Raw genomic sequence first — 26,589 nt, 5'->3', positions numbered from 1 at the left:
TGCCTTCTCCCACTCAACCATCCCTTCGTCCATAGCAGCAACCAATGCCACACTGCTCCAATTTGTACAATAGTCTCCATGTGCAACAGTATCAAATGCTTTCCTAAAATCCAAGTAAATGATATCAAAATTATTTTTTGCAGCCAGTTCCTTTGTGACAATTTGTGACAATATCACAGTATCCAATCAAATTGATCAGACAAAACTTCCTTTTAACAAACCCAAGCTGTGTCTGAACTATAACCGCAGTCGTGTCTGGATGATCTTGCAATGCTTTTTTAACCAGTGCCTCCATTAATTTCTCTGGAACAAAAGTCAAACTAACAGGTCTGTAATTACTTTGTCACCCTTTGATCCTACTTTGTGGATAGGGATCAACATTAGCATATCTCCAGTCCATGGGGAACTTCCCAAATTCCAAGGATGCTCTCATACTTATGACTAAGGGGTTGCTTATTTCCTTTGCTTCCTCCTTTAATATAACTGGATAGATCACAACAACCCCAGATGTCTTTCTTATGTTTAACTTCAACAATTTCTGCTCCACTTTGCTCTCAGTTATTACAAAATCATTCAGATGTTTGACAAACGTCTGGCATTCCCCTCCCTGAATAACTCATGTGTGAATGTAGATGCAAAATACTCATTCAGTTTGTCATATACCTGACTAGCTAACTTCAAAAATTTCTGCTCCACTTTGCTCTCAGTTATTACAAAATTATTTAGCTCCCTGTTACTTTAATAAGCTTCTGTCCTCCACGACTACCCTACTGAATTCCTCATGTGTGAATGTAGATGCAAAATACTCATTCAGTTCTCAGCTATCTGAGCAGAATCATCAACAGTCGAACCATCAATATCAAGGGGAACAATTTGATTCATCCCCATCTAGAGTTTAAATAAGTAAAGAACTCTTGGCTGTTTGTCTTTGCAACATTTGCCAAAGATTTCTTATAATCTGCCTAATCTCCTTTGTGACTTGATTACACGAGCATAGGCTTCTGTGTCACCTGGTAATTTATATGCATCACATGCATTTTTCTTCTGTGCCACACATCTCATTAGTTCATCTGACAACCATTTAGGCCTAAACCTTGAAAAATATTTCTTAATTGGTATGAAAAGCCTAGTAGCTTTCAAGATTAATTCTTTTTGAATGCTTTCCATTTTGAATTTGCTGTTGGTAACATCATCAGTTGATCACACTGTATAGAATTTAAAAACTGTCTCAGACCACGGTAGTCACCTTTACAAAAGCAAAAACTCTTATCCTTATCCCCGACAGTAGTTACATATTTGAGTAAATCCATATCAGCACACTGTGATCACTACCACCTAGTAGTCCTTTATCTGCAGATTCTTAATGCATGGAGAATCACTACTGATAATCAGTTAAGAGTTACTCCTTCTGGTTGCCTCTCGAGCATGCTGCTGTAGAAAACAATCATCCAATAAATCCACAAAAGCCTTGCTAGTGTGCGAGTGACCAACCCAGAAGTTGCAGTCAATATCTGGGAAGTTAAAATCTACAATTATAAGACAACTTGATTTACTAGCCCACTCTATTTCTCTGTACAGTTGTTCATTATACTCATCTGAGTCATTAGGCCTATAGCACACTCCTACTCTGAATTTTGTTGTATGAGCTGTTCAACAAAGAATGATCATAATTTTTCATGAACAACCGTACTACTTCCTATTTCTAGATGAGCTGTTATTGTTGTTATTTTAGTTTTTAGGAGCATTAGCAACTAAGGCCATATTGCTCCGAGATATGCGGTGGTCATTTCCTGACCTTTCCGCATCCTCCGTATTTGGTGGTGATGGGCTCGAATCCCGGTCTAATCAAGAAGCGTGTGCTATGCACTGCTGCTCCTTCCCACCTGGCTACAGAGGCGCCAGATGAGCTGTGGAAATGAAAACGAAACCATGCTGCACCACATAGCAACTGCGCAGTTTACACTTGTGCGCATGGTGTGATCTTGGTGGTTGGTAAAGTACATGCCTCTTCAGTTTTGCCTAAGTAGAAATGGACGTGACAAGCAAGGAACAATATTCTGCTCTCAAATTTTGTTTCCGTCTTAAGAAAACATCAGCTGAAGCATATGCAAGGTTAAAGGAGGCTTATGATAAATCTACACTTCCATATAGCACAGCTCACAGATGGTTTAGAATGTTTAAAGATGGATGTGATTCAATCACAAAAATTGGTAGCCCTGGAGCTCCAACCACTGCTGTCACCAAAGAAACCACAAACACTGCTTCTGTAATCACAAGAGAAGAGCATTGAAAAACAGAAAGGTAAGTGGCAGAGATGTTGAGAATATCAGTAGGCATCATGTGTGGTATTTTCTTGACTATTTGCTTATGACATGTTTGTGCACTCTGGGTCCAAAACTACTTACACCTGAACAGCAAGTTCATAGGGACGTTTGTCAGAAGCTGCAATGGATGGTTACCGAAGATGGTGAGGTTCTATACAAAGTGATAACGGTTACTGAAATTTAACGACACCCAGGGTCATATTGTGTATTTCTAATGGTTAATAGGAAATACTAACTTTATTGTAATACCTGTTACATTTAGGTTTATTCCGTTGTTATTTAGGAAGGCAAACAGTTCTGCTTTATTAGGGTCATCTCCAAGAATATGCATTAATGTTAGTGAACACTGCATTAGCACAGATTTAAAGCTGTTTGAGTGGATATTGAGAAGTGAGGACAGTCCACTAATAAATGACAAATAGTCAGTTGCACATGACATGGTGTGCATTGAGGAACACTGTTATTCATTAGTAGATAGAGGTGTTGTTGTTGTTGTGGGGGGTTTGATGGCGCATAAGCAGCTTTGGCTATAATGCTCTTGTAACGTCAGAAAAGGCTGAAATCAGAAATGACTAAAAACTCCAATTTCCTTCAGAACTTTAAAAAATTCAGGAATATTTGCATTTTCACCAATAACATTCTCTAGAATTACTGGTTTCCGAAGATTAACCAATGATAGCAGGGTTGTATTTCTGTCTTATTTATAGTATGGGCATTCAGTGAGAATGTGTTTGACAGTCAGATTTATAGACCAATGTAGACACTGTAGTGGATCATCTCCTGTGAGTAAATGATGGTTAGTCAAATGTATATGGCCTATTCTTGCTCTTGAAAGGACTACTTCTCGTCTTAATATACGGACACTGGAACACCAAATTTTAGGATCCTGTTTAAATTGAAAAAGTTTATTATTTGTTTGAGAGTGCCAGTGTGCTGTCCATTCTGTTAGGCATGCACCATGAATGATTTGTGGATAGTCTGATGCTGGAACAGGGATATTGGTTAAATCTAAGGTAGTTGGATTTTTTGCAGCTTTATCGACTAGTTCATTACAAGAAATTCCTGAATCCAGCAGAAGGTGATCAGTTGGTGGCGCTCTTCAATCTGCAGTAATAATCTTCTAATTTCATTTAGAAAAGAATGAACTTTATCTGAGGAGTTACATAATGCCATAATTGAGCTGAGGGACTCAGTCTAAATAACAAATTTTAATGAGCAGTCAGAACAGAGATTTTCTAAGGCTAGTTTAATTGCATATAATTCTGCTGAGAAGATACTGAATTCAGGTGGAAGGATGCTGAAATAGTGGTATTTAAGAACACTGCTGCTCCTCCAACGTTTGAGTTAGATTTAGAGCCATCTGTATAACTTGGAGAAAAATCAAAATATCTGTGAGTGTGAATTGCATGAAGTTATTTCGCATTTGGTGTTTGAAGAATATTTTTCCCCACTGGCAAAGGTAAGTGTCACAGGTGGGTAGAGGAGTACGAGTCTATGGTGATTGAGCGCACGTTACTACCTGTTGTATAGAATGAATGGAAACGTTCCAAATCTGCATCAGTTCAAGAAGGTGAAGACCAGCTGGTTTTACTATACTAGGCTTATTTATGTAGAGGTTTTCTAATGGTGGATTGAATAGGTATGACCGAATTGGATGCGAGGCAAAACTTTGTATTTTGACAGCATACTTCAGTAGCAGTGTTTTCCTATGTAGAGTTAACGGGGGCTCATAAGCGTCAATGTAGAGGCTAGGTGCTGGTGATGTTCTGAAAGCCCGAAGTGCAATCCTCAAGGCACTGTGTTGAACTGGATCAAGCCAGTGCAAAGTTGCTCTGGCAGAATCATAGACAGAAGCACCATAATCAAGATCGGATCTGATTAATGCCCTGTATAACTGAAGCCGCAGGGAGGCGCGATCTGCACCCCATGTTAGGGCGGATAAAGTTCTGAGTATATTTAACTTTTTTAACCAGGAAGTACGTACATTTTTAATATGGTCTAAGAAATTTAATTTGTTGTCAAGGATTAATCCTAGAAATCTGATGTTAGTAGTGACTGGGATGGAAACAGTGGAAATTTGAAGTTCAGGATCCAGATGAAGCTTGCGTTGTCTACAAAAAAGGATGGCAACTGTTTTCTGTTGTGAGAGTCGATAGCTGTTAAGGCTGGCCCACTGTTGCATTTTACTGAGTGATATCTGAAGCTGCTTTTCAATAAATCTCATTTTGGGAATGGCAGGAGATGGAAAGGTCATCTGCATAAAGGTACATCTCAACTGTGTTTGGAAGCTGTTTAGTGATGGAATCGATTCTAAGAGCAAAAAGAGTGGCACTCAGTACTGATCCCTGAGGAACCCCTTCTTCCTGAATGAAAGTTGTAGAGAGGTCATTTTGGTACCTTACTTTAAACGATCTATGTGTAGAACAAACGATCTATGTGTAGTTCTGAACAAATATGGGAAGGTTGCCCCACAGACCGAGAGAATAAAGATCACTAAGTATGCCATGCCGCCATGTGGTGTCAAAAGCCTTCTCCATATCTATAGAAACCATTACTAGATGTTCATGTTTAACGAAGGCATTGTGAATGGCAAATTAAGCCTTGATCATGAGATCCAAGCATGATTGTTTTGTTTGTTATTTGGTTTTTCGGAGCATTAGCAACTAAGGCCATATTGCTCCAGGAATATGCGGTGGTCATTCCCTGACCTTTCCGCATCCTCCGTATCCAAGCGTGACCTGTTTTGTCAAAAGCCATGTTGGTTATGGCTCATTAGATGTTCTGACTCAATGATCCAGACGGATCATTGAAATACTGTGACAATTTTTTCAAGGATTTTTCTGAGGCAACTTGACAGAGATATTGGTCTATAGCTATGAGGGTTAAATGGATCTTTTCCAGGCTTCGGGAATGCCAAAACAATAGAGTGATGCCAAGAAGCTGCATAAACATTTTCTAAAAAAATACAGTTGTAAAAGACCAGGAGGAGGTGCAAAGCTTTGTCATCAAGATGTTGCAGCATGACATAATAGATCCCATCTGGTCCGGCGGCACCATTACGAGCTGTTTTAATGGCATGCAAAAGTTCAGAATATTGTAGAAGTTTGTGATATGGTAGAATGAGGGCAGTTTGGAAGTTAATAGAATACTGTTCTCTACTGTTTTTAATTCGCTGGAAAGATGTAGTACAAGCTGATGTTGCTGAGATTTCAGTAAAAGTATTGCCCAAAGCATGAGCTATATCCGAGGGACTAGATAAATCTCACCCATTGCAGAAGAGGGCTGGAGAAGGCCTGGTTGGAAACTTACCAGAAAGCTGCCTAATTTTTTTCCAAATTAATTTGCTGTCAGTGTTTCTGTTAATTGTTGATGCAAAATGGGTCCAGGATTCTTTTTTGGTTTGCCTCTGTATGAAACATGCTTTTGCCCTTAATTTCTTATAATTTATCAAATTGGCTGTGAGTGGATATTGCCGAAAACAAATTCCAGTCTTTGTTTTTTGCATTCCTCATTCCACTAATAATTATATATATATGGCGCCTCCATAGCCAGGTGGGCAGCAGCAGCAGTGCATAGCACACGCTTCTTGATTAGACTGGGATTCGAGCCCGTGACCTCCAAATACGGCGGATGCGGAAAGGTCAGAAAATGACCATCGCATATCCCCAGAGCAATATGGTCTTAGTTGCTAATGTTCCTAAAAACCAAATAACAAAAACAACAACCAATAATTATAATGCTTTCAGCCAGGAGGATTTGATAATGATATTGTATCTTTGGCCACATTTAGGAGATGCGACATGATGTAATCTGTCACATCATCAATAGGCTGGAGATGGATTTTTTTCTCATCTGACTGAAATTTTGCCCAGTTTGCTCGGGTAAATTTCCATTTCCTGCAGGGTTTAGTTAAAGGAACCTGTGCTATCAATACCTTGCATAAGATTGGGAAGTGATTACTGCCCATATGGTCGTTTATAACATACCACTCTATGGTCGGGACCAGTACTGGAGAACAAATGAAGAGATCTATTGCTGAAGTATGTCCAGTTGGGAGCTGAATGTGAGTGTGCGTGCCAGTATTCAGTATGGTGAGGTTTAGTGCCTCTAGAAGGCTTGCAAAGTTGACCCAGTCTATCTAATTTAGTAGTGCCCCATAAGGGGTGGTGCCCATTAAAGTCCCCTAATATACAGAAAGGTGGAGGTATCTGTATGAAGAGGTCTTCAAGTACTTTTAAACATTAAGTATGGTTTGGCTGAAAGTAGATTGACACAAGTGTTATTGAAATATGGAGTGTTATATGAACAGCAACAGCTTTTATTTCAGTTTGAAGTGGGATATGCTTAGTTGGAATCTTTGAATTTATTAGGATTAATAAATCTCTATTAATAAAACTAATAGGACTAATAAAACACCACCATGGGCAGCATTTGCTGTATTACAATCTCTTCAATAAAGGCAATAGTTCTTTATCGAAGGAGAAATTTGTGAAGTTAGGTAAGTTTCCTGAAGACAAAGAGCAACTGGAGAATACCGGTTAATTAGATCATGGATATCATGTGTTGCAATGAAAGCCTCTGCAGTTCCATTGCAAAATACAAAGCATTATTTATGTTTAATTGATGGAGCTTTTTGAAGGTGACTGGCTTATGATGTTCTAATTTTGATTTATCTTTTTTGGAGAAAACTGGCCTACAAGTGTCCATTTTTTCTTCTTCTTCGGCATGGATTTCTAATATTGGATTTTTCTGTATAGATGAGCCATCTGTATCCATGGTTGTGTCCTGGGTATTTTTAATTGCATTTAAATTTGTAATATCGGATGTAGTAGCACATATTGGAGGAGAAGATATCACTGGTATTGTCAGGGGAGTATTATTTGCCTGGTCTGAGAGTTTGGGTGGTTGTTGTTTACACATACTTGATTGTTGCTCAGAGAGGACAGTTATAGCCCAGTCAGATATTGATTTGTTAGTGTGAACTGTGACATATGTTTGAGTGGAAACTGTTTGATATTTTTTTATTACATTAAGCATACGTAATATTTTTGTTTACAATAGGAGCAACTAGTTTTCTTGCTTTTTGGTAGATGATTTTATTCTCAGTCTTGTATTTTACAATTTTTTTCCTCAGTTGTCCATTTTTCACAAGTTTTGGAATATGCAGGGTGGTCACCTTTGCAGTTCAGGCACATCATTTTTGTAGCCAAACACTCGCTCTGATTGTGATCTGGGGACCCACAATTGGGGCAGACAGGAACTCCTCTGCATACACTTTGAAAGTGGCCATACTTTTGGCGTTTATAACATCTTAAAGGATTGGGAATGCACGGACGGATGCAGCAAAGTAAATAACCTGCTTTTACAGAGGCAGGTAAGTTGGGTGTATTGAAGGTGAGAATAATATTCCTGGTTGGTATAAGTTGATTATCATTTTTAGTCATTACACGTTTTGCTTGAATTACATTTTGTCCCTGCAGCTCTTGGGTAATTTCTTCCTCTGTGACATTTAGAAGGTCCCAACTGGATATCACACCCTTAGATGAATTTAGGGTTGTGTGGGGAGATATTTTTACTGGAATGCCAGCAAAGTTTGTGATCTGTAAAAGTTTCTCTGAATGTCTGTGGTTCGTAGTTTCCACTAATAGGTCTCCTGATTGCAGCCTCTTAACAGTCTTAGGAGATCCTGCAATACCTTCCAGAGATATACCATAATCGCCTGAGAGAGCATAAATTCATATTGAGGAAAGACAGTTGTAGAACAGATGTGCGGAAGTTTGCCTTTAGCCAGCGGGTGGTTGATTGCTGGAACAAACTTCCATTTGTCGTCGTAGAAGTTGACAGCTTAAATAAATTCAAGGCAGAACTAGACAAACATTTGGAGCGAGTGGATTGGTGAAACTAGGTTTTTTTTTTTTGGTTGATGCTATATAAGCTTGCTTTCTTGCATCATGAGTCTTTACTAATGCTAAATGTTATGATCATCTTTTTCACATTCAAGGAATAGTTTACCAGCATGTTGTGACACATCCTATGCCTGTCATGGGACCTTACTACAGCACTGTACTGCACACTTTGCAGGATCACATTCATCACAAACGATCACAACTGCATGCAGGCAGGTAGATGCTGCATCGTGACAATGAGAGACTTCACAGTGCTCATACTGTTATCAAATACTTAACTTAAAATACAACTGGATAATACTTTAATATAACTGGATAGAGCCCATCCACCCCAGGTGCCTTTCTTATGTTTATCTTCAACAATTAATCCTCCATTTTGCTCTCAGTTATTACAAAATCATCTAGCTCATTGCCAGAGTTTAATTCACCTCTGAAATTCCCCTCCCTGAATAACTCCTCATATGTGAATGTAGATGCAAAATACTCATTTAGTTTGTTAGCTACCTGAGCAGGATCATCAACAGTTGAACCATCGGTATCAAGTTGACCACTGATTCATCCCCTTCCTTCTAGAGTTTACATAAGTAAAGAACTCTTTGCTGTTTTTCTTTGCATCCTTTGCCAACCTAACCTCCTTTGTGACTTGATTACAGACCAGCTTATATCTATCATAGGCTTCCATGTCACCTGTTAATTTCTATGTATCCCATGCATTTTTCTTCTCTGCCAACATGTCTCATTAGTTCATCTGACAACCATTTAGGCCTAAACCTTGACCAATATTTCTTAGTTGGTATGAAAAGCCTAGTAGCTTCCAAGATTAATTCTATGAATGCTTCCCATTTTGAATTTGCTGTTGATAAGATCATCAGTTGACCCCACTGTACAGTGGGATCAGTTTTTACAGTTGATGTAAAAACTGTCTGGGACCACGGTAGTCGCCTTTACAGATGCAAAAACCCTTCCCTTTACCCCTGATGGTAGTTACCTCTTTGAGTAAATCACACTTCAGCACACTTCATTTCCACCTGTGGTTCCTTTATCAGCAGATTCTTAATGCACGAAGAATCAGTACTGATAATCAGATCAAGAGTATTACTCCCTCTAGTTGCCTCCCCAACATGCTGCCATAGAAAACAATCATCCAATAAATCCACAAAAGCCTTGCTAGTGTGTGAGTGACCAACCCACAAATTCTAGTCAATATCTGGGAAATTAAAATCCCCCATTATAAGACACTCTGATTTATTGGCCCGCTCTACTTCTCTGTACACTTTTTGAAGAATAGCAGATATTTTGGAGTAAATGCATTTTATCAAATAGGGACCTCTCTGAAAAGGTCCATTAAAATATGGATGATTAATAAAGGCATATTATGAAAAAAAAAAAAAAAAAAAAAAATATGATCATTCTTTATCAAACAGCCATCATATGAAAATTTTAATATATTAAAGCTGTGTTGTTTTTAATAAGTAAAAACCTTGCAGGAGAAAAATTAAATGGAATGTTTCACTGCATTAAAGCTTATCCATTAATATTTATTTCTTCTGATTCCCTGGTGCATTTGGCTAGCTCTGATATCAAGGAAACAGTAATGAAGTCTCTCTGTAAACATTGGTGTCATAAATAAGATGCAGGCCTGACGTAGCCGAGTAGTAAGTTTTTTTTTTTTTTTTTTTAATGAAAACCCCAAACACGAAAAGTATCAAAACCTATAGTGCTTAGTACCGTGCATGGGGGTTGAAGGAAAAGTATGGGGGAAGGGGGGTGCCGGAAACTTTGCTCTAGAGACTAAACATGGATTTCACCACTTCAAGCCTCCAATAAGCAAAGTGGTGGTATTTCACCGGTTGATGAAAGTCATCTACCACCTACACGAGTGCAGTAGCACACGCTCTTTGAATGGACCAGGGTTGAAGTCCATGACTGCTAAATACGATTAACATTTGTATTGATTGATTTATTGTAAACTCTACTGACCTGGTGGTCATGCTGGAGTATAAACAAGAACATTTTTTTTAGAATGATTATATATACTTTTTAAAATTAATAAAAAAATTTTAAAAAATATATTTATAAAGAACGTTATAATCATTATAGTTGGGTTTGCTACCATTCTCATACACACACACAGACGGACAAGTTAAGGTTTATACCAAAAGATACTTTATTATTATTATTCATGATAGCAATCAATGTCAGAACCATAACAAATTGACTGATGCTAGCTACGAATATTTACCCAGCAATTGTAGAAGTTTTAACAAAATATTAACTTCATAGCAGAAAAATAAATCTTACAGTTCTTTTGAACAGGAAGCATTCTTCCGGTGTCATGGTATCTGCTTTTGCAATAAGGGGAATAATGTTGACTTTATCATGAAGGCGTTTCATAAATTCAATATCCAGGGGTTTCAAACTAAATTGAAAATAGAAACAATTTTTTAAAAAAACATCTAATTACTGAAATATTCAATTTTTATAAGTTTCTTTAATTTTTTTTCTAATACAGTTTCTCCATAAAATGTGAAAGGCTATATTGATCAAAAATGATCTACATGTATGCTCTAAGACAGATTTGGCACATTCATATTATTTCAGGCCAGAATTATGTCAACATCTCGAGACTGACAGTCTTAACTGCTGCAATATTTTGTATCTTCAAGTCAATTATGATTGCCACTAAGGTTCAGTAAACTATGTCATTAATATATTAACAGTTGGATAGAGTAGATGCAATTTTTGTATGATTCTAAAATATGTCAAGTCGAATTAAGACATAAAAAGGGGCTCAAATCTGATTAAATTCTGTAATATTGTAAATTTAATTTCTGAAATTCTGTAAAGTTAATCTTGTAATAGTTTAGTATTAGTAGCTGCAAATGATGCTAGAAAGCAAACTTATACAGAATCAACCAAAAAATAAAAATAAAATTCATCTCACCTATCCATCCCCTCCTCCAATAGTTTCTTCAGTTCTTCCTTGAATTTATTCAAACTATCCACCTCCACAAAAGTAGATGGAATCTTGTTCCAGCAAACAACCACCATTGGCTGAAGGCAAACTTCTGCAAAGATATTGTGTAACCATCCTTCCTCAATTTGAATTTAAGCCCCCTCAGGTGTGTAGTCTGAGTAAGAGGAGGAATGCCATCAGCATCAGCGTTTGCTCAAGCCATTCAAATATATTCAAAACCTTAACTATTCAATCAAATCATCTTGCAGGTGGCTAGTCTCCAAACGCTGCAATTTGTGAAACAGAAACTTTCTTAGCAAGACCAAATTGTACTCCTGATCAGTCTCACTCCCTTCTCTATACCCATTCCAGAAGCTCTACATCCTTCCTAAAATGAGGCCTCCAGACCTGTGTACAGTACTCAAGTTGTGGCCTGACCACTGCCTTATCACTGCAAGCAAAACTGTATATGATTGGCAAAATCCCATGAGCTGTCCTGGCAGCCTGCCTGCATTGCTCAGGGAACTTCATATCTGACTGCAGAATTACACCCAGGTCTTTTTCATTTTCCGCTACCCTGAATGTAGCACAGTACAGCTGGTACGTTACTCTGGGATTACTGCTATACATATACAGCACCTTGCATTTGTCAATGTTAAACTTCAATTGCCATTTCTCAGCTCATCTGCCTAATTTTTCTAGATCTTGTTGCAGTAGAATACCTTCATTACTGTCATTAACCACCCTGCCAACCAGGACTGGCTTAAGGCACGATCGAGCAGTTCCCCTGAACAGGACGCCAAATGCTCAAAAAATTCACTGATTTGCTATAAATTTCAAGTCCGAGAGGGCGCACCAAAAAATCTTGCATGGGCACTGATAGACCGGCGCCTCCGTAGCCAGGTGGGAAGGAGCAGCAGTGAGTAGCACACGCTTCTTGATTAGACCGGGGTTCGAGCCCGTCACCACCAAATACGGAGGATGCGGAAAGGTCAGGAATGACCACCGCATGTTCACGGAGCAATATGGCCTTAGTTGCTAATGCTCCTAAAAACCAAATAACAACAACAACAACAACTGATAGACCTGGGGCCACTTCTGCTGCCAGCCTTTGTACACCTGCAAGCTTAGACATTAAGTATGATATACCTTCATTAGTATCATTACTAAATACAGAAAACAGCAATGTGCATAACACTGAACCCTGTGGCATTTGACTAATAACATTAACCGACAAAGAGCAGTGCCCATTGATAATCACCTCTTGTCTTCTCCCATTCCAATCTTCCTTTATCCACAGTAGTAACTTTCTCTTAGTACCACACTGCTGCAATGTGTATGTCAGTCTTTTATGTGCGACAGCATCAAAAGTATTCCTGAAATCCAAGTATATGATATCAAAATTATTTTTTGCATCCAGTTTCTTTGTGGCCACATCATAATATCCAATCAAACTGGTCAGAGAAGATTGCCTCTTAACAAACCCACGCTGCATCTGAAGTATAATTGCAGTCTTGTCTAGATGATCCTGCATTACTTCTTTCACCAGTGACTCCATTATTTTCCCCTGGAACAGAAGTTAAACTAACAGGTCTGTAATTATTTGTGTCAACCTTTGATTCCCCCATTTTGAATTGGGGATACATTTGCACATCTCTAGTCCATCCGGAATCCAAAGTCCATTGAATCCAAAGATATTCTCATAATTATGGCTCCAGGATTTGCTTACTTTGCTGTATCCTTTAATATAAAGGATACAGCAAAGTTGATGGACAACTCCCATCAACCCCAGGTGCCTTTCTTATGTTTAACTTCAACAATTTCTCTTCTGCTTTCCTCTCAGTTATTACAAAATCTTTCAGCTCACCATTAGAGTTTGATAAACTTCTGGCATCACTTGTCTAAAGAATTTCTCATGTGTCAATGAAAAAAGAAAAATACTTATTCAGCTTGTCAGCAATCTGTGCAGGACTGTCAACAGTTGACACATCAATAGATATCAAGTAGCCCTAACATCATTTACATAAGAAAAGAAGTCTGCTATTTTTCTTTGCATTCTTTGCCAAAGATTTCTCCTAATCTGCTTTAGTTTACCCAAAATCCTTAGTGACTTTCTTGCAGACTAGTTTGTATCTATCACTTCTGTATCACCCGATATGCATATGCATGCCATGCATTTTTCTTCTCTGCAATGAGTCTCACTAGATCATCTGACATCCATTTAGATTTAAGCCTCGAACAGTATTTCTTAATTGTATGAAAAGCCTAGTAGCTTTTCTGAATGCTTCCTATTTAGAATTTGTTGTTTGTAAAATCGTTATTTTGTTCCACTTAGATAGAATTTAAAAACTGTCTGAGACCATTGCAGTCTTCTTTATGAAAGGAAAACCCTTCCATTTACCCCTGGTGGTATTTACATCTTTAAATCCCACATCAGTACACTATGAACACTGCTGCCTAGTGGTTCTTTTATCTGCAGATGCATATAGAATCACTGCTGATAATCAGGTCAAAAATATTGCTCTCTCTCTCTCTCTCTCTCTCTCTCTCTCTCTTGTTGTCTCCCAAAATGCTACTGTATAAAACAATCATCCAATAAATCCACCATCTTTCCAGTGTTTGAATGATCAAGCCACAAGTTCAAGTCAATATCTGGAAAGTTAATTTCCTCATTATAAGACATTCTCATTTACTGGCCCAGTCTATTTCTTTATATGGCTGTTCAGTGTACTCATCACAGTCATTAGGCCTATAACACACTCCTACTCTCAATTTTGTTTTCCCAGTGCTGATGTCACACCAAACTCAACACAGCACTAGTCGCCCATGTCAACTGGATGTTCTGCCATATATTTTATGTGCTTCTTAAGTAAGAGTGTACTTACCTTCTGTCCTTCTTGTATATACATTGTACTCCCCATATTCAAATTCTGCATCCCTTATATTTGAGTGCACTTCTTATATCAGACACCATGTCTCTGATATCCCCAAAATGTTTGCATTTGATGACTTAACCAGCACTTTAATCAAATTTATTTACTATGCTCTTAGTATTGGTGTACATGCAAGCATACATTGTTGTTGTTGTTGTTATTTGGTTTTTAGGAGCATTAGCAACTAAGGCCATATTGCTCCGGGGATATGCGGTGGTCATTCCCTGACCTTTCCGCATCTTCCGTATTTGGTGGTCACGGGCTCGAACCCCGGTCTAATCAAGAAGCGTGTGCTACACACTGTTGCTCCTGCCCACCTGGCTACAGAGGCAACAAGCATACATGCACCTGTTCTTACTCTTAGTCCCCCAAACACAGCTCATGTATCTCTTTGTTCCAAGATGAGCTACAGCAGACCTTGAAATCTACCTTGCTTTTCGGGCTGTTGCATGTTCCAATATAAGCAATGTAAGAATCACTTTCATCTCTACCTGTGGTTGTTTGTTTGTTTGTTATTTGATTTTTAGGAGCATTAGCAACTAAGGCCATATTGCTCAGGGATATGTGGTGGTCATTCCCTGACCTTTCCGCATCCTCCGTATTTGGTGGCTACCTGTGGTGATTATTAATCTATTAATATATTTATCTCCTCAAGCTAGCAGTTTTCGAACCCACCTAACACTGCCTTGATAACATCAGCAAATATTCTTGCTCCCTTTCTATTTAAGTGTATCCCATCTCTGTAGAAGTAGTCTCTCCTGTTAACAAGTACAGACCATGCTGAGAAAAATTAACCTCTGAGCTTAGCACAATCTCTCCAGGGCTGAACTGATTATTAAGCACTCCCTCCTATTGTGTCTAGGCAGAATTGCAGACAGCCTCAAATTCAGTTCTAACTCGTAACTTTTTCTCAACATTGCCCTGTACTTGTTAACTGTTGTTGTTTTTGGTTTTTAAGAGCATTAGCAACTAAGGCCATATTGCTCCAGGAATATGCAGTGGTCATTCCCTGACCTTTCCGCATCCTCCGTATTTGGTGATCTCAGGCTCGAACCCCGGTGTAATCAAGAAGCATGTGCTACGCACTGCTGCTCCTGCCCACCTGGCTACGGAGGCGTCTCTGTACTTGTTAACTAAGTTCTCAGATCTCCTACACTTAATGTCATTAGTGCCGTGTACAACAATATCACTTTTTGTGCCCTTAAAAGATTATATCTGCTCTACAATGTCATCAACTTTTGCCTCTTGCAGACATACTCCACTCCTATTCCACCTATCCTTTTTGCACCATATATTTCCCGTTTTCCTGACAGAGTCATCAATAGTAGCTATCTCCTATGGGACCAGCGCATAATGCCTTGGTGGTTGCTGCTGTGTTGCCTGGGCGCCTCAGTAGCCAGGTGGGAAGGAACAGCAGTGCGTAGCACACGCTTCTTGATTAGACTCGGGTTCGAGCCCGTCACCACCAAATACGGAGGATGCGGAAAGGTCAGGGAACGACCACTGCATATCCCCGGAGCAATATGGCCTTAGTTGCTAATGCTCCTAAAAAAAAAACAAACAAACAAACAAACAAGCTGTGTTGCCTGATGTACAAGTGGAAGCATTGAGGTGGGCAGCTGAGAGCTTGATGGGCCGCCAATTAATTTAATTCCTTCAAGGACATCTGTTCTTCAAGTTCTCATAAATGTTTGTAAATTTAAGTTCTTTCCTTCATAAAGTTAATTCTATAAGATTTTGTACAGCTAAATTCTTTCCTTAATAATGATTGCTACAAGATCCACTTTGAATACTTCATACAAGGATATCATGCCTCATACAGGAAGAGCCATAGGCTTTTCCTGTGTGCCATGAGTTTTACCTCTTGTACAGCCTGCAGCACATATAACAAGGTCAATCTAGTTGGCAATTCTAATTCAACTAACAACTGTCTTGTGTGTTCACTTAAAACGTAGTGCGCTGTAAGGTGAAACTGAATCACTGAAGGAGTGAGTGAATAACCTTGAAACAAATAAAATTGAAGACTTGATAGGGACGGAAGTATCCAGTGACCTGCAAGACAACGTACCCCTGATTCAGACCACAGAGCAAAACAGTCCAATGAATACCTGGTTCAAAATATAACTAATACTAATAAAGCTAAATCTAAGAGGATTTAGTTTTATTATATTTAATAAAATTAAATATGGTGCAAGAAAGACTGAGGCTTTTGATGCATAAGGTAAAAAAATTAATTAATTAAAAAATAATAAATAAATAATAAAAATAAAATAAACTACCTGTTTATAGCTACTAACATCTGTCTTTTACAAAGCTGAAGATCAGGTATTTCTAAGTAGGGGGAAAATAGGATGTTTCTGGGCCAAAACAGAAGAAAAACAAGAGAAAATCAGATTTCTTTAAAGTCAATGCTCCATCATAAATTAAATTTCATTTGCAAATTATACACAGAGGATTGTTTACTAGTACAGTAAACTTTTAAACATTAGCTTATCTAACAATTTTCAGACTGGAATTATGTTTGAATATTCTATTATACACCAACTGAATTTGGTTGCTTCAAGAAACATTCTTGCAGACTCTATCCTCTTCAGAAAAGTTGAGCCAAAATTTTGTTCATAACAATGGTCCTGCTTGCCAAGACTTGGCTGTCAGGAGCAATTCGAAAGCTTCATTAGAAAAAGATTTGAACTGAGTTTTTGTTTTTCTTAAACCTGGCTGAATATTATCACACTCAGCATTGCTATGAGAAATTGTTAAATACAATAAGTCAAGCAGTGCTTAAATACGATATACTCTTGACATATACATTCATTTCAAAGGTTAGTTAAAGCTAAACAGGTACTGCTTATGAAAAGAAAATGTTAAGAAAATGAAAATGTATGCAGTATGCATACAGACTTCATATATAATCATAATTGTAAGAAAACTGATACATACTACATAATCATTATTCATATACATACTATTCGATTATTATGTTCTAAAACTCTGCAGCTGTTGATGATGTCTGTCCTTTTTCTCTGATTTATGGAAGTACATGTACTTGTCCAGATGTTTGTACTGTAGCTCCTTTCTTCTTGTCATAAATCAGTTTATAACATGCAATAGCACATCACGCACTGCTCTAAACTTTTGCAAACCATTTGGTGTTTGGATCCTGAGCCTCTAAGCCAGACAGTCCTTGGTCAATCATATTAAAGCATCTGCCATCTGCTTAGTCTCAAACCGTTTTGCTGATTCAGCTTCTTGCTCTTCCTCTAAAACGTCATCTTCTCTGGTCCTTCCAAGTTTCATTAAAGTTTTGTTGCTCATTTCCTTTGTATGACTTTGCAACAATTCAATAAAATCATTTTCCTCTAGATTTAATTCAGATTTCTTGGTTATAGTCTCACACAGTTGTTGGGCAACCTGGTGCATTTATCGTATCTTAGGCCTGACGTAGCCAAGTGGTCAGGAGCAAGAGTGCATAGCACGTGTTCCTTGAGTGGACCAGGGTTCAAGCCCGTGACTACTAAATACGATAAATATTTGTATTGACGATTTATTGTAAACTCTACTGACTTGGTTGTCGTGCCAGAGTATAAACAGAAAATTTATTTATTTATTTATTTAAATGGTAAGTTGTTTTCCTTGCAATATTTTTCAACCTTGTGCACAAAATGATGGATAAACCAATCTTGAAAACTTTCTTCCTTGGATTGGATTTCCGTACAAGAGGTGGCAATATCTTTGAAATTTTTGGAATGCCCTTGGGTTTTTGGTAAACTTAACAATGGTTTTATTTTGCAGTCCCTAGCAGCATTTCCACCAAGTAGAAGCATCAGCTTATCCTTTGATATCATAAAGGACAGGCTGATGCTTCCAAAATAACTCTGTCTTGTCAACATTAAAAACTTGTTGTGGCAGGTAACCCTTTTTTTTTTTTTTTTGATGATTTCTACCATCTTAGGGAACTAGGGGTCACATCTGGTGAGTATGGGCTTGGCACACCCAGCGTCCTCAGCTGAATATCATCAGTCTTCTCTTCCTTGGTGATTCCCTTTTATTTCTCTCTCTCTCTCTCTCTCTCTCTCTCTCTCTCTCTCTCTCTCTCTCTCTCTCTCTCTCTCTCTCTCTCGGGGTAGTTCAGAAATTTTTTTTTGCTGGTGCAGCATAAGCCTCAGGCTTCCTTGCACCATATGGCTAATAATAATAATAATAATAATAATCATAATAAACTCCATAGCTGCTACTGTGTCTGCACTAGCAGCTTCACAATAATTTTGATGTTATGTAGTTTAGCATGAATTTAAATTTTTGAAATCATCCATGGCTTGCAAGGAATGTATCGCCAGCAAAACACTCACCATGTTTACACTTTAGTTCTTCAAAAAGACTCCAGGCTTTCTCCTGTATGAGCATAAGGCTTATCGGCACTCGTTATTGCTGCATGTCTTCAATCCAAATCACAATAATTTTTCCATTTCTTCTTTTAACATGCCTCTTTTCTTGAAAATGATCGTGACTGCACTGGTACAGAACTTTTCACGTGTTGCACAATTGGAACTTTATCTTTTATTATAGTTCTAACAGTCGATTCATTCATTTCACAAGCAAGTCTATAAACTTGTTACCTTTTCCATGTCATTTAATTATTTCTATTTTAGTCTCCATAGTTATAACATGCCTCTTTGTACCACTTTGAATATTCTCATCACTTTTATGTTCCTCAGATATGTTTAGGGTTTATATTTTGTTTATAATAAGCACTACGTATATTGACTAACAAGACAAAACTAGCATTCAAGGTAGAACCAAACAAAATGACGATGACACTATCAGCTATGCGTCAGTTTACCAGGAATACTATCTATTAAGCTCCAAGCAGCATTTTGGAGCATCAATGTTCAGTAGGTAATGCTATCTACTGAGCTTGATACAATACCATATTATAAAGTATGCGAGGGTTTACTGTATATAATATATATACAGTTGATTGATTGATTGATTTGATTTGGTAGTTGTTGGCGCATCGGCTTCTGTGGCCATATTGCACCTCCCAAGGTTTTTGCAGTACTTTGATCCAAGCCCGAGGCGGGAATCGAACCCGCGACCTTTGGGTTGCCGGGCAGGTACTTTACCCACTCGGCTAGCCCGGTCGGCTATATATACAGTACACCCTCGCTAACCCAGTTACAGTTAATCTGGATGTCGGATAATCCGGATCGAAATACAAAAAATTCTGATCCGTTGAGTACTGTACTTTGAAAGACACACGGAATTTAGGAAGGCAAATGATTCACTCTTATTGTGCAGAGAGAGATGGAACATAGATTATATTGCTTCCATGTTGTTCAGTATCATTGTTGACTGTGAGTCAGACGGATGTTATTGCTTATATCGTTTCATTTGCATACTTCTTTATATGCATATACGTACATAAGTTAACATTTTATATATTATGGGTTTATATAACTGTTGGTTAAACCACATCATTGCCTTGTCAAGCTCCTTGTATGTAGACGGTTTCATCGTTTTTCTGATAGTCATGCCATTAACGCTATCAGATGTACCCGCAAAATCTAATAGCTTTCCTTTATTTTTTACGATGCCGCGTATGGTTTGGTCACCCACATTACAATGGTTCATTAAAGATTTAACAGATGCACTATTTTCAAACTTTTTTCAATTGAAAGCACAACTCTTTTGCATTTACCCATCATTTTTGCGATTTCTAAACAAAAAAAAAAAAAAAATTACACACCTGGCATAAATAACAAAACAAAATTTGTCTTTTAGCATTGCGACAGAACACAATAATCTAAGCAATGCACTAAAACAAAGTAAATATTTGTTCTCTTTCCACTGTTTTTTAAGTGGTGGGTGTGAAGACAACAGGGGTTGTGGGATAATAGGTACATTCATCTCCCAATCATGACTTTATAATGGAGTTTCTTGTCACTTATTGACAACTTTCAAAACATCTTTTTATACCTATTCTATTTATTACTTGAATTTTATGGTTTTTGATGGCTATTTGTTTTTACTTTGGAGTCAAAGCCTCCCAGTAAATTGAGTCTGCTGTACAACTTCTGAGTTATTGACAGAAAAATGTACTGTCTTTTTATAGTTTTTAAATAAAGGCTCTACAGTGATATTTATTTATTTATTTTCATCAGCAGTACCTATATCATTAAATTTTCCAGTTATTTGTGTTCTAAGATTTTTTTGTCTTTTAGGACTATCTTTTGCTTAACTAATCTGGATTATCGCTTCATCCAGATGACCTCTCCCTCCCAATTAATCCGAATTAATGTGTATAAATTATATATATACACACACACTGTACTGTATATATGTGCTAATGACAGTAGAAGTCAAAGTACTTAAATCGTTTAAATAAAAAATTAAAAAAAAAAAAAACCACTACTGCTGCAACCACATATCTATGAATCCATGTTAGTTGATGACCCACTGTATTTCAATCTTCCTTGTGCACTTGTCAGTTCTCCAACCAAGGACCACTATACATCAATTCTTTCATCTTTCAAAATAGCATCTGTGAAGTTCTCAGATTGAAACTGACAGAACTGATGCTGCAAAAATCTATTTCTTTATATGTTCCTTTAACAACACCAAGGTGTACTGGAAACTTGTCCAAAAAAATATAAAATTTGAAAATGATGCATCTGCCAATTATTGAAATTTGTGCTATGTCAGCATTTATAAGATCATCAGTTTTCAGTGGGAACTTGTGCACCATATAGTCACATGCAGCCATAAAGCACATCCTTGTGAAGCACAGATGCTTCTCCTCTTATTTCAGACTCTCCATGATCCTGGCAGTAGAAATATCTATGACTAAGTCAGAAACAACTGTCTTGTTTAGTTTGTTATGTTGATTACTTTCCAAAATGGAAGTTGAAGATTTGAAAACAGTCGGTAAAATAAATTTTCACATAACATTCTTCAACACACCTAGGAGAAAAGAACTTAGTATATGGAAAAAATAACTAAGAGCTGCATTCAGATTTTAAAATGATGGCATAAGATTTAAAAAAAAAAACAGAAAAAATCCTATTTTCAGATAAAAAGAAAGAAATATAAACCAACTTTCTGCATGAGTGAGGAAAACACGTCAGAATTATCTATCAGCTTGCTTGGCCTGTTTAGGATTATCTCTACCAGAAGTTTGCAATTTGAAAGTTCTTTTTCTTATGTTCAATTTGTCCTCTTTTGGATTACAAACTGGATTTAACCATGATTCACTGCCATGCACTAGCACTTGTAATTTTCAATTTGTTAACTCTGAAAAGCATCCATCTTGCTCTTTTTCACTATGTGTAATCTCTTCTTTAAAGAGACTTGTCAAAGGTTGCCACTATTCTTCCAGTCCAGTTACACATTTAACTATAGATGGCCAATGTATACACACATACATGCTTCAAAATCTTTTTTTTTTCTTTTCTTTTTTTTTTTTTTACTCCAATGGTATGCATCAGTTGAAACTGTTTAAATCTGTCTTTCCTTTTTAGTACTTCTTTCTAGATAGTTCTAAAAAATGGCAAAAACTACTAAAAGCATAATGCAAAGTGTGCCTGGTAAATCACATAACTGAAGAGGTACCTGTTAGACTAAAAACAACAGCAAAAGATAAGTTATTTATAACAGCTTGCAAAACTGTTAATATTCAGATCACTCAAAACCACTAAATATAAATGTAGTGCTCTCCTGAATCCAGTCTTTTTAGAATGTCCAATTTAGTTTCCAGTGACAAGTTTTTCTAATATCTTTTCACCTGTGACACATTATTAGCACTAGTTGGCTCATTTTATCTCTTTGAAGACATTAAAAAAACAAGAAGTCAAAACTTGTACCTGCATGGAAGCTAAAATCAATCACATTGACACAAAATGCATATAAACAATATGTAAACAATATGCATTGCTGAGCAGCACTATTGTGTATTATGCAGTAAAAAGCAACTTCCTGTCAGAAAACAACAGTTCCTAAAGAGACGTTTTATAAACAAATAATCTAGGAAAGAAGCAGCCAATAAATTATTCATATTTTATATTGTTTTTAAATTTTTTCAGTGATATAATTAGAGCAGCTTGACAACTTAGGCTAAATATACAGGGTGTCTCAAAAATACACAGAATAACTTCAGGAATGAATTCCTCATATGTAGACAATAAAAATATTTTATATCAACATCCGGAAATGCTTGGTTCCCGAGTTATTAACCGAAATGTCATCTCCTGGAGGTGATTTCCTTCATCACAAGGTACTGACAGAATCTGGTGGTTTTCCATTCCGACAATGTACTCAAATCAGGAGCAAGCAGATATGCACTTTATGTACGGTTTGGAGGACGGCAATGCTCTGGAGGCTCATCGTTTGTACCACGAAAGGTTCCCAGAACGAAGATGTCCAGACAGGAAAACGTTTGAAGGTATCCATCGCCGCCTTTATGAACATGGGACCTTTACACCTCATGCTACCGACAGAGGACAACCAAGATCTACGACTCCTGAAGTAGAGGAGGAGGAGATTTTGGATGTTGTGCATGCCACTCCTGGAATCAGCACACGCAGAATAGCAATGCAACTGCTGTTCAACGTTCGACTATTTGGAGAGTGTTGCGAGAACACCAACTGTATCCTTACCTTCTGCAACGGGTACAGGCCTTGTCACCAGCAGATTACCCTGCGCGAGTAATGTTCTGCCAGTGGTTCTTGCAGCAGTGTGATACAACTCCTCACTTTCCTGCCTTAGTGATATTCACAGATGAAGCACATTTCACACAAGACGGAATCCAAAACTTTCACAATCAGCATGTATGGGCTGAGGAAACTCTACATGCAATTCGTCCATCACATCACCGACAGCGTTTCAGCCTCAACATCTGGGCGGGTGTTTTTGGTGATAAGTTATTTGGGCCTCATGTACTTCCAAACAAACTCACAGGGCAGGCGTACAGAAACTTTCTGGAAAACAACATGCCACTGATCATTCGTCAACAAGCACACTTCATGCATGATGGCGCTCCCCCACATTTCAGCCACCTAGCCTGCAATTACCTGAATCGAAGGTCCACCTCTACCTATCCACCTGGTCGGTGGATAGGTAGAGGTGGACCAACTGTCTGGCCTCCACCTCACTGATTTAAACCCACTAGATTTCTTCTTGTGAGGCCATTTAAAGTCATTAGTGTATTCAACTCTGGTAGCTGATGTGGAAACTCTCCGCAATCAAAATGTGGCAGGTTGTGAGAAAATACGAAACATGCCAGGAATTTGGCATCGTCTTCGCGAGTCCATGAGATGTTGATGTGAGGCCTGTATTCAGGCAGAAGGTGAACATTTTGAACAATTACTATAAGGTGATGTGAACAGTTAAGTGTCATAGACAGATCTTCAAAACTTGGAAACCAAGCATTTCCGGAACTGTTGATATAAAATATTTTTATTTTTTACATGAGGAACTCATTCCTGAAGTTATGCCGTGTATTTTTGAGACACCCTGTATACTTTAAACTATACCTCAATTTTTGGCAAAATATACATTTCTAGTTTGTACTGGCTGAATATGAAGTGAAAATTTGCCATTTTTGTCCTGTAAAACTTTATAATTCTGTAAAAAAGTGCATAATACATTCTTTCAAACACACTGGTTTCATTAAAAAGGAGAAACTAGCATTCTCAATCTTCAGAGAAATATTTTGCCAGAAAAGAATAAAAAAATAAAACTTCTTGAAAACCATACTTAAATAATAATCATAATAATAATAAATAAAAAATAAATAATTCCAATTAGAATCTAAACTAAATCCTTACCCATGACCGGACGGTGCTAAAAAATAAAGACAACAATTCACACGACTATCGGGTATTGTACTACGATGGACTCGAGATTCTGCATTTAGGTATTCTTCATACTTATTCTCAATATAATTTATTACTGGCTGCCAGCTGAAATAAATAAAACAATCTAATGAAATAGCCATTTTCACATAATGCAATAACATGAAATGGCTTTTTAAAACTGATAATGTTAAAATTATTAGTATTAGTAATGGCCGCATGGTGCAAGAAAGCCTATGGCTTATGCTGCACCAGCATAAGCCATAGGATCATGCACAGGATCATTACTCTTCAGTTTTCCATTAATTACTGTATATTTAACATTGTACATTCTTAGCAGTTGAATAAAAAAGAAAACAGAATATTTGCAAAAGATTGCTGTATCTACCACTTTGATAGATATTAGTACTGTATGCTATGGTTTATAACATTAAGAGCAAAACTGCATACCAATAGGTCATGTCTAGATGATGGATCTCAATGGACGACACTTCCTTTTGGTTGTACCCATCAAGTTGGAGAGGCTTTGTTGATTAAGGCTTTCTGCCAACTAGATGTGCTAACTCAATCCATGTACTGGACTGAGTTAGCAGTTCAAGTTATCAGTTATTGAATTTTAGGATGATTGGGGAAATTAAGGTTGCCCATTGTATGTTCTAGAATGGTACTTTCATTTTCCTTCGGTGCAGATTTTGTGGGATTTCTAATTTGTTAGATTAATAATCCATTTATTAGTAAGTATTGACAACAGTTTGAATCCATGGCTGAAGACAAAAAATCAAAATTTTTCCATTTTTTGATTTGTGCCATTGTTTGATTTGTAAAAGTTTCTATGGGAGAGTTCCTTGTTATTTATGGGACAGTCCTGTACTTTGTTCAAATTCAATAATGAATAAGATTTTTCAACAAAAAGAATGTTAGCCCAACTTTGTGAGCCTCTAGTCATTAACCAACCTTCCTTGTACAGACTGTTCACTATGCAGACCTTGTTGCCAACATCTACTAACCTATCATAGTCAAATGAATTGTTTGAGACATCAACCTTCAAGATCAGCTTGGACTCAGACTTCACTCAAATCTAAATTTGAACAGTGTGGTTTCTTGATGAAACATGTTTTGCAGAAAGTGTTCTGTGTTTTAATTTTGCCTAATCATCATGAGTTTAAATGGCCTCATATAATGAATAGATTTCAAGAATAATGGATAACATCCACTGAAACTTTTCTTTTGACCTGATGACATAACCGCATCAGCTGATGGTACAGGCAACCCCCGTATAACACGGTACTTCTACAACATGGTTTTGCCCTAACACAATTGATAAATTGCGGCAATTCCTCGCACAACTCGGTATTTATATAACGCAATTTCGCTGTAACAAGGTTAGAGAATTGCGACAAACCTCACATAACATGGTATTTTTGAGCTTTTGTGCAGAGAAACCCTGCTATTGTATTGGATGTAATTTTTCAACGTTTACATTCTTTTTTATGAATCCCCACTGTTGACTTGCTAGTTGTTATGCAAAAAAAAAAAAAAAAATTTTTGGGAAATCCCAGTGTTCTCTGCTACTGAACTTGTGCTTGTTTGAGACCATAAAAAATTGTGACTGAAAAGCGTGCAGTTTGTGACTTTTAAGGTATTTTAAAAGTTATTTTGGTTTTTATCTATCATTTATAAATTTTTCTGGGTAGGTATTACTAAACATTGTTCTTAAGAACTGTATTGGAATTTGTGAATTAAATTCCATACCTAAATTATGCCTAAGGAAAGTAAAAAAGCGCCGCTCAAAAGAAACTTTATTTCTCTAGAATCAAAAATACAAATTTTGGATCATCTTAAAATAGGGGAAAGGGTATCATACAAAGCAGATTTGGTGGAAATGGCATCACAGGTAAACCAGATCAATTGAGAGAATGTTAGCGCATATGAAAATTCTGAAGTTCCAAATTTTACACTAAAAAAGCATACAGGAAGGCATAAATGTAGCCGAGCAATTAAATTCTTATTTTTTGAATATACATCCTTCGACTGAAAGGAGCATAAAGTTCAAAAAGGAGTTTCAAAAATGCTTAGCTCCATACCATGAAATTTACAAAGATCTATCATGTAAAAGCAAACAAACCCAGATTACTTATTTTCTAAAGATACACGAAATCTAGATGCTGCAGAAGAAAATTCAAAAAGTCAAGATATCTTGCAACAGTCAAATGTTCTCATTTGATTGTGCTTAGCAGCTATGAAGAGGAAAAAAATTAAATGAACATACATTATCTGACATATTATGTATCACAGTTTGTAAGATGGTTGTTCAGTTACTACTTTTAATAAAAATTAAATTTACGATAATTAAAAAATTAAAAAAAAAAAAAAAAAAATGGCGTATTTTTGTTATATTTTGGAATATAACTTCCCTTTTTTGTATTGGTTCTTAGTTCCGTATAACATGATTTCGCACTACAAGAGATTTTATAGGAACCTAACTACCGCGTTATATGAGGATTATTTCTATATATATTTCTTTTGAGTATTTGTACATATTTGAGTTTAACCATCAGTTAAATATTTTAACATGAGGTTTTTACAGTGTAGCTCATACAAAATTTATATTCCAAATATAAA

General features: G+C 37.1%; 1 protein-coding gene across 3 annotated transcripts in view; it reads right to left on the bottom strand.

Moving 5' to 3' along the window:
• LOC150078920 (septin-7-like) overlaps window positions 1-26,589 on the bottom strand; it is a 510,661-nt gene that overhangs the window by 188,312 nt on the left and 295,760 nt on the right. For all 3 annotated transcript variants that reach the window (XM_090382840.1, XM_090382838.1, XM_090382839.1), the window contains 2 exons: window positions 23,941-24,075; window positions 10,532-10,649 (listed from right to left, as the gene is read on the bottom strand). In XM_090382840.1, the coding sequence (XP_090238966.1) occupies window positions 10,532-10,649; window positions 23,941-24,075 (253 nt within the window). The remainder of the gene's footprint in view (window positions 1-10,531; window positions 10,650-23,940; window positions 24,076-26,589) is intronic.

Source organism: Mastigoproctus giganteus, chromosome 10 (assembly GCF_048544385.1).
Source record: "Mastigoproctus giganteus isolate SK-2022 chromosome 10, ASM4854438v1, whole genome shotgun sequence".
Lineage (NCBI taxonomy): Eukaryota > Metazoa > Arthropoda > Arachnida > Uropygi > Thelyphonidae > Mastigoproctus > Mastigoproctus giganteus.
Note: the sequence above shows the minus strand (reverse complement) of the source record. Positions and strands in the feature narration are given on the sequence as shown.